The 15,523-nt window shown below is 34.8% G+C and overlaps 1 protein-coding gene across 1 annotated transcript; it reads right to left on the bottom strand.

The window, feature by feature from the left end:
• Positions 1-179: 179 nt before the first annotated feature.
• Positions 180-9,298, bottom strand: LOC140886131 (V-type proton ATPase subunit a3-like). Its single transcript, XM_073292636.1, has 18 exons — positions 8,964-9,298; positions 8,115-8,159; positions 7,562-7,684; positions 7,381-7,488; positions 6,329-6,439; positions 6,075-6,248; positions 5,755-5,892; positions 5,236-5,343; positions 4,959-5,066; positions 4,654-4,802; positions 3,520-3,673; positions 2,303-2,463; positions 2,024-2,230; positions 1,669-1,852; positions 1,466-1,546; positions 1,163-1,356; positions 958-1,017; positions 180-733 (listed from the first exon to the last, which is right to left on the bottom strand). Exons 1-18 carry the CDS (start codon positions 9,111-9,113, stop codon positions 529-531), a joined length of 2,460 nt encoding a protein of 819 aa, XP_073148737.1. The 5' UTR covers positions 9,114-9,298; the 3' UTR covers positions 180-528.
• Positions 9,299-15,523: the final 6,225 nt, after the last annotated feature.

Genomic DNA, 15,523 nt, shown 5'->3' with positions numbered 1-15,523 from the left:
ACTCCGCAACGCCAAATGAAATATAATGCCTGGGATATAAATAAATAAATAATTCGTACAGATTCTACATCAATTATAGATGAATTATGAAACATTATTAAATCCATGTAGACAGGCAGAACTGGTTTGGATTACAGGATATAACTTCAGAATACCGAAAATTTACACCAGCTCGCGCGGGCAAATAACATCACGAGTATATAAAATTATAAATCTCAACAGTAAAGAGATAAATACAACCTTTATTTTCGCCGTTTCCTGAAATAAAATAAACAGCAAGATAATATCGTACCAATCTGTATAAATAACACAACTGAGGGGCCTTTAAACGACGTCCAATGCAAGCCTCGCAAGACTGCTTATTACGGCTCAGGGACACAAATGTTGCAAGACCAACAGAACACTAAACGTGAAAAGAATCACGTATAAATCCCAGGCAACAATTTAAAGAATCATTACCTTCAGCAGACTCCAGTCCATGCACATACAAACAAATATCATTTGAACAATAATTTATCTCCAAGTGTATCATTCCTCTTCGTAATCGAGTAAGGCGAACGAGAATGGATAAAACTTGTAACCATCTCCTTCATAGAACTTATTTTGGAACTCCACCCAATGAAGTCTCAGGGCATGGAGGAAGGCACTAAGTGTTTCCATCACTAACAACACGCCAACAGTGGCGAATATGAAGACGATTAAGCCAACGATAAGGATAATTACATTGTTATACCTGCCAAAAATGAACGGTTGGTTGAGATGGGTCATATCATACGAGGCCCTTGCAATTGCTAGAAATAAAACATAATCATTCATTTGACTATAATACTAGCACTTCTATGAAATGCCTTCTGTAATTCACTAAATATTAGAAGTTAGTCAACTACCAGATAAACATTGTTTGGGTCATACAAACACCTGCAGCCAGGAATAGTTCAATGAAATAAATGAACTCACCCCCATGCCAGAAGAAGAACCTTCTCGTAGAACACAGTGGACAGCTCAGAGTGGGCAAGACTGATCATCACCAAACAAAGAAAAAGATAAATAAAAAAAACATTTGTTAGTATGCTGAACTCGACAGAAAACCCCCACCAACACCCCCCCCCCCCCAACGGCCCCACCCCCGAGGTTGCAAATACAGGGTGGAGTGAAAAGATACCTAAGAGCCCATAAACGAAGATAAGACGCTGTATTTGAGACTGCCCCGAGCACAAATTCTATTGTATGGATAAGTTGATGCACAAAAACTTCACTGAATTCAAACTCGTCATGACCATGGGAATTGTGATTTGCTTCTGATTGCAACGACTCGTCTGTTCCTGGAAGGGGTGCATAAGACTCTCCATGGTGCCTCTGAATATATATGGTATAAAAAATGTCGGGATAGCGCAACAAGATATTAGAATATTATGAAAAAATTTGTCATTGATAAACTACAGAAAAAAGGTAAAAACTTGCATACGTTATGTTCTCTCTTTAAAAGGAACGGCTTTGGAAACAGCATCCATGGTACAGAAACAAGTGCCAACAGTAACAAAACAAGCTGAATGTGCAAAGAATGAAATAAGTTACAAAAGTTAAGAGCAAGTATCTTAAGCTTTGATTTAAGTGATGAAATGAAATAAATCAAAAGACTTTGACATTTTAATTTCCGTTGTTCCAAACCTGAACTGTCTTCTGACCAGGGAACAGCTGGTTTTCACCAATCTCATCGGTAGGGCTCAAAAACATGTATATCATAACATGATATAAGTCAGCTTGGGATCCAGTGCACCATTTAATGATTATAAGGACAGAAAGGTAGCCAAATAGACTGTTCAAGAATATCATCTGGGGAATAAATTGGAACCTGCAACACCACAGGGTCAGTATAGTAGACAGGAAGATGTGAGTCACTATAAAGAATCATCGATGAATTTTTAATCAAATAATTGACCGACGGAGCACTTCTATATGAAATTTATCTAGATGAATCAGTAAACGTGCTATCAGCAAGATATTTTGAATTTCATCGACTTACCATGTATTCAGGCTATTCTTGAAGAATTTGGCATTAAAATAGCTCAATATTATTCCCAGGTTCATCTGGGAAACTCCAAGTAGGATCGACATTTTCATTTTCAATGAATTAAGAAACGGTAGCTCACTGCGGGAACCATGCCATGCAGGGTCAACTCCAAACGGATAGGTGTCTCGTTCTTTGATCAAGCCCACAGTAGTAGAATCCCTACAAGATTTAAAAGTTCACATACCAGCAGAGCAGCGACATTTAATTAAAGACTCAAGATCCATGAGATACCTGCAAGCGGGATCGCGGCACACATATGCCGATCGGGCAAATAATTCAAATGGCACGGAAAAAAATTCATTATAGATCAACCCAGTGTAAATTGAGAAAATTGACATAAGCAGAATGACATATCGACCACCAAAGGTCATTTCCATGATGTCTCCAAGTTTCTGCATTTATGGAGATGGATAACATCAGACTAATTTCACATTCATATATAAGAAACAGATATTCCTAGTACACAATGCCAAATCAATGATGTCATCAGCACAATTCTAGCTGAGGTTAACATAAAAAACAATCCCTTGCTCCAAAAATTATTGTACAGTTGTAGTCTCAACTCTCAAACAAAAAAATATGGCAAGGTCTCAGAATTGAAACCAAAAAGGCAAAAACCGATATATATCACCAAAAGTGTCATCGAAACATTACATCTTGGGAAGTATACGTAAGCATTTCAGAAGTCATGAGAAAATCCATACTATAACTAGTTGTTTGACTTGCATTAGCTCAAATTGCCCAATCAATTTTCTAAATTAAAAAAAAAACAAAAAAGTTAGCTCACCCAAGCATGCCTATGACGCTATTGGCAAGATCTATGCAAAACAATACTGCAACTGTATAACAGCAAATTCAAAAGTTGGTTTTGAATGTTTAGAATGGTTTTACATTTTCTTAAAACAATAATCACAAAGAAAATAAGCAGAGCTCAATATGATACATTGGGCATCCCAATTTCATGACCAGAAACAGGACAATGATCCAACAAGTGACAAGAAAAGTACAAGAAAGTTGTACAAAAGAAAAAAGAATCCCATTGCTAATAACTAATCACTAGCAACTGAACACAAACTTTGTGCATGCGCAAAACATTACACATTTTAACAATTTTAAATATTAGAATTTTATCGTGTTGTTATATCATTGATTTAGTAAATGTGCGTCAAATTTTGAAAACAAAACAAAACAAACCAAAAAATTAAATGAGTATTTTAGGCAAAATAAAGGAGACCAACAACCTCCATATAGAGATAACTGAGTTACTAGTCAATGGAGCACACGCAATCACTAACATTTTGCCAAATAACCTATGATTTTATATGGTAAAGTGTTTCTGGAGTCCCAAAAACTTTTTTATAAGATGCCATTTTTTAATATATGCAGAGAGATTAAGAATAATTGCAATATATTCCATTGATAGCTGAGTCAAACAAGAACGCAATTACCTGACTAGAGAGTTTTTTCTCTCTGATAATAAAAAATAGTGTCGCAAGTAGAAGGCATATGCCATGCCCCCAGTCACCAAACATGACGGCAAAAAGAAATGGAAATGTTACAATGGTGTAAACACCGGGGTTTGCTTCCTGATACTTGGCAACCCTGCAACAGTAAACTAAGAGGCATAAAATGTCATGCAGGGTATGTTTTGTCTTGAAACAAAATGCTAAACTCATTGCAGACGAACTACTAATATAGAAAGTTGAAACACAACAGAGTATTAGGTCAAGGTATTGCAACGTGGAGTAATTATTGCTAATAAATGGAAGCAGTGTTGTAAATGGCAGTAAGCGGAGACAGGGCGGCCAGTTACCGCCTGCCACGTAGGCAGTTGAATTTTTTTAATTATTTCCTATACATAATTATATATAATCATGCAATACAATTACAAATAGTCATCATTCTTTACGTGATATATGTAATAAAATGATGTTTATGCATAAATAAGCTTCATACATTACAATACAATTTATACGAGATGCAAATAAATATATAAATGCAAATAAAAAGATAATTAATAAAGATATCGCCATATTAATATTGAAGATTCACACAATACAATACATTTTATTAGAAATATACAAGAGCTAACCTAGTGGGCTGGCAGGGATGGCGGCAGTGGGAGGTTCAGGACGGAAGGAGGCGGGGGTTGTGGGTGACTGCTAGTGGGAATATTATGTCTGGAAGGAAAAGTGCATGTGCAATAATTAGGGTTTTTTTAAGTTGTTGACTTTCCCGCCTCACCCGGCCCTACTAATCTTCTACTGCCTACAGAACCGTCTAAGGCAAAGGTGGTGTGGTGCAGTCAACGACCGCCTTGGCCGCTATTTAGAACACTATATGGAATGAAATGTAACAAAAAAAAGAGCCAACCTCTAGAAACTTATTTCAGGTGTCAATCAAATTGGTGAAGGTATAGGAACTTATCTCAGGTGCTGTTTTTCAAAGTTCAAACGCTAGCAGTCACATTTGCCAGTTATCACCATTTAATTAGCTCTTTGACAAGTCAATTTCCAAAACAGACAGCTTATACTTGAATGAACCTAAATGTGTCTACCAGTTTACTATAGAGAAAAACTCACCCATATGCATCAACAATCTCTTGGTAAGCTGTAGTGAATTTGTTTGTTCGAAAATATGTAGGTGGCATTTCGCGTGTTTGCAAGACTTGAACTATAGCATCAACCTGTGAATTGGAGTCATGTGTAGCACGCTGCAATGCATCCTGAATCTGAAAATAAGAAACATACTCTTTCAGAGTGAACACTGTTAAACATAGCACTTCACTTTGAAATCTCATGATTCAAAGCAACAACTGCGACCAAACTTGCCATCGCACAAATCAAGAAAAGAGGGAAAAAAGAAAGAAATGTGGGACAGTAGTCACCTGTTTTGATGCGAAAACAGGACTCCATCCTTCTGCCACCAGGCATTTCTTGGTGACATCTATGCTAAGCATATTAAGAGTATGATATATGGATTTCTCCTTCCTCACCTTCATTATAAAATTAGTTTAAAATTCATAAGACATAATAAACATGCAAAAAACACTCTGGTTTTTGGTACATGGTTGATAATTCACAGCTTAGCCGCTAACTTTTAGACAAAAACCACACAAAAACCAAGAAAACTACAAGCAATTTGTTAAACCATGGTTGACAGACCAAGAAGTTCCACTGCTCAAATTGTTCTCCAATAATTTGTAGCAAGTTTCCACGATGCACCAGGCCTGCATCTATTGTAGTTTTAAACTCTGAGAGTCTACCGGAGGTCTGAAATGGAAGCAGAAGTAACACAAAAGTACAATTTCAGTATCTCATTTGAGATCATCAAAGAAGAGAAAAGGGGAATAAACATTTAATTTAAGAAGAAATTATGCAAAGTACTATCCAAATATAATTGAAAAATGGAGTAGCCAAGGAATTAAGTGTTATAAAAATTCAGGAGAAATAGAAACAAATCCACTTCCTCGTCTATAGCAAAAAAAATAGGATAGCAGCCTGGCAAACAAGAGAAAAAGAAACAACTAGAGGAATGTTCAAATGTAATCCAAATTGCAAAAATAAGGAAACTAAGAAAAATGTTAGAAATGAAATGAATGAGCAGAAACAAAAGAGACGGGTTTGTAACAATTGGGTACATAAAAAATGGCTAATACATGAACTCAAATGTAACTTGTATACCTCAGTAATCATTTGACCTTGCTTGCCCAAGTCCTCGTTGAAAGCATATCTATTTGCTCCAAATGCTTCACATATTTTGAGAATTTTGTTTTTCGCTCTTTCTCCAGAAAAAAAGACAGCAAATACATTTTTTTCAACCTATGTCATCAAATCCAAAAATAAGTTGTCTCCACATTTACTTTTTGGTCTCAGTCAACATAAGTAATTGACCTTTTTTTTAATACCACAATGACTGAACAAAGAATGTATCTAAGCATGATTCAGACCATAAATGTGTGCCATAGAAACTACATAAATTAATCCAGATAGTTTGTATAAACCTTCTCCCCAGATACAGGATCAATGACTGTCTCATCAACTGCAGCCTGCTTCAGAAACACATTACCCCTGGTCGCACGGAATAAAATCCTCTCAAAGGCCATTGACTTTTCCCTGGGAACAAGTCCAGTGATGAATCCTAACTTAACTTGTTTGGCAGAATCAACTGTCACTCCCTGATGACCGAACAAATCTCTGAATAAGAGTGAAATCCCCAACTTAAACAGGATCAAATATCAACATTTCAAATTTGTACCTGCTCTGATAATAGCGGAGTTTCCAAGGACTCCTCACCACTTTGATTTGATGCATATTCTGTTTGATGAGCCTCAGCACTGCTCCTTGCAGAGTGAAAGAAATCACCAGCCTAAGGAAATATAACAGCATTTACAATAGCCAAAATGGGTAAGCAACCAAAATCTGGAGTATAAGTAGGAAAAAATGCATGGTGAACGTCTGAAAAAAATAATAAAAGAAAATCAACAACGAAAAATTAAGTGGTGAACAAAAATAAAAGGGGATAATTCTAAGGTCTCCAATTATGTAGATGCAGTCAAGGATACAAGCTGCACAAATACTTTGTTTCATGTAATAAAAATCAATTCCTTGCTGGTACTGCTTTAAGAAACATCTCTCAGTATAAGTAAACACAACGGACAAGACTATCCTTTATCTCACATTACTGCCAAAAATCCAACGCAAAAAAGAATAATAATGATGATAATAACTAAATATAGGACACGACTAACGCAACAAATTCTTCATGACATGACATCTAAAGTAAAGTATAATTGATAAATAAAAACTAATCATGCTACAGCAAATATTCTCAAAAAAAAAAAATTCCTAATGCAAATCATACTCCCAAAGATTACCTAAATATCACAGAGTATTTGATAAACACGTGTCGTAAATTTTTGTGTTTCCTTTTTCTAATAGGAACTTGTGTTGTTTAATTTAACAGTAAATATCAAATCAACTTCTTTATACAAAGAGAATTGTGGAGGGGCCGAGGGGGTAAGCAAATGGAACCGAAAAGTCAGTTATATAAATTATACCAATATCCTTTTTCTCTTCTCGCTGCTGTTGGTCATAATTTAAGTGAAACTTTTCTAGTTCTGAAAGAATAAATCTTTTGTATTATGTGCTCGTCTTAAGGTTTTTTTAGGTTTTTCCCAAAAAAGAGCAACAAGAAGGATATTCACTTTATTTTTGGAGACAAATATTTTCTACTTCTCTGCATAACTCAGGTGGGAACTAGGTATCTACAACAAAAGCTACGAACACTGAGAAATACAAATGACATGCCTTTTGGAGAACGAGCCTGTATTCTACTAGTTCGTTGTAGGATCGCTGCAACTTTTCACTATTTGTGTTTATCTCAACCAGCTCAGCCTCAAGGTCCCCGAGTTTAACCTGAAATCAGAGACGAGCCAGGGTCATATACATTTGATAGTTAGAGTGAGTTAAATACAAAAGGCAAAAATACCTCAAGGTCATCCAAACTAATTACAGGCTGTGTCATAGATCTTGCTTGAGGTGACAACCCTGCCTTTGACATTTGGTCACGAAAAAATCTCAACTTTCGTGCCATTTCTCCACATCTTTTAATCTTCAGAAGAAAGAAAGAAAGAAAGAAAATAAATAAATAAGTAATGGTTAAGCAATTGCAGGGCCATTACAAGAAGAATTTATGCAGCTGCAGAATGCGTAAATTTAAAACCAACAGGTGATAAGTTGTATGTTTGACTATACAAGAATGAACATGATGATCTAAAAGAATATGGCAAATCAATTGACATTCTAATGGAATAACTAATTTAAAAGCATTTCTGAGGATAATCAAGCGAGAGAAAATCAGAAAAAAGAAGACTCTTAATGGCTGCACCAACAGTCTGGCATCACAAACACGAGCTTTAAATATCACGTTGTTAATTTGTCACTGCCGAAATATATTCGCCAAGAAAATCTGCCAGAGTCCTCCAAATAGTAACTTGATAAAAATAAAAATAAAAATTTGTCCTCTCATAACTAACATTTACCTGGGTGGCATATGTTCGTTGGAATGGACTTTTTTCCACATTCAGCTGCGAGGAAGAAAATAATTACATCATATTTAAGATGAAGCGGCTCACAAACTCAAAAGGCGAAAATTTTCAGTAATAATCTGGGAGCATTCTTGTAGTAAACGTAATTCATATAAGTCAGGAGAAATATTCAAAAACAAGCATATTAAAATAAACTGTGTAAACTGGTATCAATTTTCACATCATCACTTAATAACCATTTGAGACCATAACTTCGAGAAATACTATCACAAAAAAATAGTTTTTAGACCCTTTTTAACGACACTGTACCATGAAGTATCAAGTCCTAAAGGAGATGATTTTTAGTCTGGAAATGCCGTTGCCACAGTAAATGGCTGAAGTTATCGCTTGTACAAAACTGCAAATAACTGGTTACTGATTAATTTATATAGAAAGGCTAGCTTCAGTGCATCGGCAAAATTTCAATTTAAAACCCCTAACTTCCAACTGAAAAAATTAAGCACAACATAGCTCAAAATAAACCCTACCTGCAGCACATTGATTCAAAACACTGCATAATACCAAACAAACAAGCAACTCAATAGAATCAAACCAAATAACAGCCACATTCCATAGTCTCAACATCTCTTTTTCGTCTAAACATAATCCAGATTCTATGAAGAGCAACTTGCAAATGATTGCGAAGTACCAAGTACTAAAGACAATTTAGAATCAGTAACATGCATAAATCAATCATCCAAGCAGCAATAGCAAAACCCTAGCTACATCACATTGCTGAAAAAATCGGCTGATTATACCAAAATTTCACCAGCAAAAGACATATAAAGAATCAGTCATACTAACATCTTTGAATTGTATGAGACCGATGTCTCCGAGGTACGAGACTGATAGATTAGCCGATTCGACGGGGATGATGATTTGGACGAGCTGCATCGGTTCGGACCGCATCAGATCCATCGGCGGACAGCATCCTCCTCTCCCCCGCTCCCCCATCTTCAACCGTTGGATTCGATTGCCTCTCTCTTTCTATGCAGATATATACGAATGGAGAGAAATCTCAAGTGAATTTTGGGAATCAGGAAATTTGAGTGATTGAATGGATGAATAATTCAAGAGGGGAATCACATCACTGTCAGCGAGAGAACATAAGGAAGAGGTGGATGGCTGGGATTTGCCTTATTTTACCGCCCGGGTGCCATATTTACGGAATTTATTTAATTAAATAATCTTTGTTTGATCATGATTTTAAAATATAACTTTTTTTAATTTTTTTCTTTGTTTTGTTTTTCCATTTTTTTTGTGTTTGAAAGTCATTTTGCAAATTTTTTTGTTAAAAAAGGTCATAAATCAAAAAATTTGATTGAACAAGATTATTTATTTTTCAAACTATCCTCATATTCACGTTGCCCGTGAAAATGAACAATTACATTTCGCCCCTTGTGATTTTTTATTATTCCCCCACGACCCTAAATATATTCGCTCATGTGAATGAGAGAATAAAATTTCATTTCCTATTTTTATTCCACGAATTTGCTCTTTCTTCAATTTCGTTCTTTTTAATTGAAATTGTTGCAACTTGCAAGCGTGTCGAAAAATTATGATGTCAGAAATTATGTTGCAAGTGTGAAAGAAACTATAAAGTCATACATAAAATTGTTGATATGTTTACTATAAGTATTTCAATGAAAAATTATTAAAATTAAAATAAAATAAAAAAATCAGTGAGTTAAGTTCGTAAATTGATCAAACAAGAATAAAGAATGAACATCATATAAATAATATAATATCCCTCCTCCGGTAGATTCACAAGACCATAGTCGCTTCTACGTTCTTCTCTTTTTTCCCCATTATATATGACAAAAAAATTATTCTATTTAACTACTTATTATTTAGATTAATCGTCAGAAAAAATCAACTCTATATGTCTGAATTTTAATATAATTTATAAATTTTTCATATAAAAGTTACTTTAACAAAAATAAATAAATTATACACATTTGCCACGTTTATTAGTATATATATATATATAAGTGTAAGGTGGAATCATTCATTTTATTCGTAAAATATCATATAAATTTTATTAAATTTTAAATATTCTTACCTGTTTTTTATGACGATATTCATCCATATATGCCTTTCTCGTAACTCTTTTCCGAGTGGATTCCTTCGCCCTTTTTTTTGGAATAATATAAATTGATTGCATATTCGAAGTTATCCTGGACCTCGAGCATTATTTTTTCTGTGTGGACTGTGGAGTGATCGCTCTTTCAATCTATTTCAATGTTTAAAAATTTCACAATAAAAAAGAAAATGTGTTTTCATGTTTTTATCTATGAAGGACAAATGCAACAACTTACAGTCCAAATATTTTTCAATTTAGTTGATTTACAAGAATATGTGTTTGCACGCCACATGGAGGTGTTGGAGTTGGTTGAACGTTTGGCTAATCATTGGAGTTCGATTCTTTCCGTCGACACTTTTTCGAATGAATCTATTGTACAAAGCTACTAACTAATATGATTTGCAGACTATTGCGTTAATTCGAAACTTACACAGTGCACATTGAAAAGGTAACGACTTCGTGTTCTCATGTAATAATATATATATATATATATATATATATATATATATATATATATATATATATATATATATATATGCTCACAGCACAAAGTTTTACCAAAATGAAATTTTTTTATCAATAAATAAAAATAATAATAAATTATCACATTATGAGTGCTGGCCCAGATCGAGAACATGCTTAGAAAAACTTAAATTCAATAAGTTTATTTTTAAACAGTACGGATGTACCAGTTCATTACAAACGCGTTAATGGAGAAAATATTAACGCCACTTCGATGACAAGATCCAAAATATCGTGGCCCATTAATACTAGCCAACAAACAATCTATGGGCCTGACATGCATGCATTGAATTTTGAACTCATAATACTTATTTGAAACTCGGCCCAATTTTACTTTGGGCATTGACAATCCCAGTTCACAGATATTGAGGCTCGTTAATTAGAGGACCAGTTCGTCATATGAGTTTATTATGGCTAATTGCATCCACATTCCCTGTGAAAAGTTTAAAAGACATAAAACACTATGTGTAAAATTTATAATATGTTAGACCCTATGTTTTAAAAAAAATTAGCATAAAAACCCCTATGAAAGGGTATAAATGTGCCCGAGTTTGTATAACATAGAGGTGAAATGTGCTACATTAAAAAACTGAGGGATGCATTAGTCTATTAATATTTCTTATGGGGTTTTATGATTTTTAGACTTTTCACAGGGGAGATTAATGCAATTAGCCCGAGTTTATTACATTGATATGGATTGTTGAAACACCATTTGTATCGTCAGAAAGTGATGATACAAGTATATATAATATATAAATGATAATCAATATATGGATAATAAAATGATGTATGTATGACTTTAATTATGTATAAAATTTGAATAAAACGTTAGATGAAATAAGGTTGTGCGATTATTGATTGCCTTTTCATTTCGCAATTATTCAATATACTAGTAATTATGTACATGTGATGCGTGTGTTATATATAGTATATAAATATCAATATCAAAATATAAATGAATGTAATTTAGATGAGTTATTTCGAATTGATAATATACATAAGAAAAAGTTATCTTAGAATAAAATGAGGTAAAAAAGAGTTTTAAAAATGAGAAATAAAATTTATTATATAAGACAATGAGAAATGCAAGACGGTTGGAAATTTTTTGAAAAATCGCAAGCGGTTTACAAATTCAACGTGGATTTGTGGATTAAGAAGTGAGTTAGTGAGATGTGGAATGAGAAGCGGGAGGTTAAAAAATTAATCAAAAGATTAATTAAAAAATTAATAAAAACTAATTAAAGAATTAAACATGAAGCTGTTTTAATGAACCACTTGAAAAGTGATAAATCAAAAGATTATTGTGTAGAAAAAGGGCAAAAAAAGAAATAATAAAGTTGGTGTCCACAAAAATAGTTTTTTATAAATTTAAACCCTTCAACTATTATAAAATAGTAGAGAAGTATATATATATATTTATATTGTGACGCCCGGGGCTGATGAGGCAGAGAGTGATCGTCGGTGCCAAGAGGTTGCACGGACAATGAGCGGCTCCTGGTAGGCTTCTAGGCGGAGGAAGACATGAATGAACCGATCCCGTGCCGGAATGAGAGGGATTCTGAGACTGTGTAGGTATGGGACTACATGGTTGAGGAGAGCTTAAAAAATTTCATATGTGCTACTCATATCAAGAAGGTGCATTTTTTTTTCGGGAGCTCATCACATAAGAACTCTAAAGTTAAGCGTGCTTGACTTGGGGCAATTATAGGATGAGTGACCACCTGGAAAGTTTATCAGTGTGCGTGTGAGTGAGGACATATGAAACATCTATGACTCTTTAAACTTAAATGCGGATTTTTTTTAAAATAATAACAATACATATACGCCTATACTATTGGAAAACTGTGTTCAGATCTATTAAGAATTGATACCCGGTGCAACGGAAGTTTAAAATTTTATTTTATTATATGGAACGATTCCATATATGGGTATCAAAACTTTTACGATTAAATTTGTTCAAGTAAAAATAAAATCACAATTAAATTTTTACCTCGTCAAGCAAAGGCTTGATCGTGGACTCCAACAGAATTTAATCTGCTCTTCTTGTAAATCCCGGGAACCGATGACAGTAACGATCTAACTCCGGAATTAGGTCCACGAACGAAAAACATAAACCCTCTGATTGACTGCACTAGAAATCAATCAGAAGTTTTACGTTGAGAATAAACAGATATGATCTGTTAATTCGATTTGTAATTTTTCACAAAAATCACAAGTCGAATTTTCTCCAAAAGGGATAGAGGATTTCAAAAATTCCCTTGAAAATTCTAGAGTGTATTTTCAAAAATTGCAATATACAATGTCTCTAATTTTCGAACCCAACACCTTTATTTATAGATAATTTCTAGTTATAATTGTATCAGGACTCTAACTCCTTAAAGCCCACAATCCATAACTTAAGCCCAACAAGCCAAGCCTGTTGTTATAGAAATTAATATAAAATTCATCGTGACTCCGATTGATAAACTGATTTCACCAATGTGCACAGAAACCATTTTTGCATCTTTTAGAGTCAAGATAATTTTTCTGAATCCGAATTCAGTGATTTCCAAAAATGCTCATCCCTATGTCATTTTAGGAAATCTCACTTCCTTTAGTTAAGAAGTCCAACTTCTCTTTCATTAAATTTAACTCTTTAAATTTAACTATCTCTACGGGGTTTTAGTAATCCATTACTTGTGTAACCCTCAATGGTTCAGGAATACAGCTAGCCGTGGGCTCACAACTCCTTGTGACTCGGAACAACAATTTCCGACTTACCCATCGAATCATGGTAAGAGCGCCTAGCAACATCGCCTCATGATTCCCTAGGTATTACTGATAGTGCCTGCAAGAACCAGTAGATTTTGGTTAGCGTACAGTACGGTCCCTTCATCCATATATCCCGATCGAATCAACAACCATTGGTATATCGAGAGTCATTCGAGATTCGATAACTATGCATAACATCTTGGAGATCTATTAGTGACATCGCATGTGTTACTAGGAACACCAAGTAACCTAAAACACATCATGTACTCTGGCCAGAGATTCGTCACACTAATATCTCCTCAGATCGCATAGGATATCCACACTCGCAAGTATGTGGTGAATCCTTGACAACAAAGCATCGACTCCTATATGTGTCGTAACTGTACCCAATCCCGACACCTGATGACCCCAATAGAGTCGATAAACGAGTCAAAGTACAGTACTAGCATATAGAGTCTCAATGATGTTTCAAGTAATAAGGACTAATGGTGTACAACCAAAACCGCGGACTTTATCCACTCGATAAGTGATAACCACTTGGAAAGTCCGAATAGGATAGTTCGATCATTCATCATATGAATATCCATTTGCATGCTTTGAACATCTCTATGTTCCATACCAATGAAACGTGGTACTCGGCATCGCAAATGCTAGTCTCAATCTCGAGCGATCCTTATCCTTATTTGCGGACGGCTCAATTGACTAGGAACTGTTTAGAATATACAGTGACTATAAGATGTGTTTCATGATAGTCATCCCCATGTGCTACCACATCTTACATACACTATAGTATATTCAAGGTCTTTATCAAAACAACAATAGTATATCATAATATAACAATATGAAGAAAGATAAAGTCAATACCATTATAAAAGTGTAAATTATATTAAACAAAAGATTGTTTTACATAGAGTCATAAAAGCCCTTAGTCACAAGTTGGCTAACCGGGCACCCACTCTTTCAATCTCCCACTTGCCCTAAAGCCAACTAGTCATACTACGTAATCCCATTGCTTCGCGATGTTTGTCAAACAATGGTCCTGGCAAGGGCTTAGTAAGCGGATCAGCAATATTGTCTGTAGAGGCCACTCTCTCAACACTGATGTCTCCTCTTTCCACGATCTCCCGGATGATGTGGTATTTCCTCAGTACGTATTTGGACTTCTGATGAGACCTTGGTTCCTTTGCCTGAGCAACGGAACCCGTGTTGTCACAGTACACCGGGACTGGACCAACAGCTTCAGGAATTACACCCAAATCTTGTAATAGTATACTGAAAAGGAAACAGACAATAATCAATGATTGTTTAATTAATTTACTAAGACATAAAATATGGCGAATTTTAATTTTATGAATTACACTCCCACTATTTTAACGATTTCACTACCCTCTAGTGAAAACGGGAAACTGTTTTCCTTAGTGAGAACATGGAGTCCAATTGACAAATCATGATCTCGAATAATATCAGCCAACCATAATTTTCAAAAGGTAGAGCCCAATTACTTCCAAAGTAACCCCCATGTTTTTACCTCATGTCCAATAAGGGCCCAATAATATGACGCCGTTTATTGTGACATGTCAAGATAACCCATCAATATTAAGTTGTGATGGACGGTCGCCATGTGGATCCCCAATAATATGAGCCAATCCAATGGGAGTTCCACCCAACTTATAACATGTGTCGATCTAATGTACAACTTTCCAACGAACGGGCCCCCCCAATAATATGAGCCGGACCGTATCCGCGGATAGCATCTCATACATTGATCGTTGATGGAAGGTAGGAATATTTAAACAATATTTAAATTCCATTTTTATTAATCTTGATATCAATTTTAAATCATATTTAAAATGAGGGATTTTTAATTTTGAAAATTTGTCTCATCATGCAATTTTTGTATGCTTGCGGGATTCATACAATTTAGTCTAAACATGCATACATCAATAATATCATATATTATTTAAGGATGATCGATCCCATTAACTAATCGACCAGTGGTTGCCAATCA

This window comes from Henckelia pumila, chromosome 3 (genome assembly GCF_033568475.1).
Source record: "Henckelia pumila isolate YLH828 chromosome 3, ASM3356847v2, whole genome shotgun sequence".
NCBI lineage: Eukaryota > Viridiplantae > Streptophyta > Magnoliopsida > Lamiales > Gesneriaceae > Henckelia > Henckelia pumila.
This window is presented reverse-complemented; position numbering and strand designations above follow the sequence as displayed.

Bases quoted from the DNA above. Each gene is read 5' to 3' on its own strand.
- LOC140886131 (XM_073292636.1), bottom strand. From the start codon at position 9,113: ATGGGGGAGCGGGGGAGAGGAGGATGCTGTCCGCCGATGGATCTGATG. The intron at 4,803-4,958 runs GTGACTACTGTC...TCTTATTTTCAG, and splicing joins CTGTTTTCGCATCAAAACAG to ATTCAGGATGCATTGCAGCG. The intron at 1,357-1,465 runs GTATGCAAGTTT...ATATATATTCAG, and splicing joins TTTTAAAGAGAGAACATAAC to AGGCACCATGGAGAGTCTTA.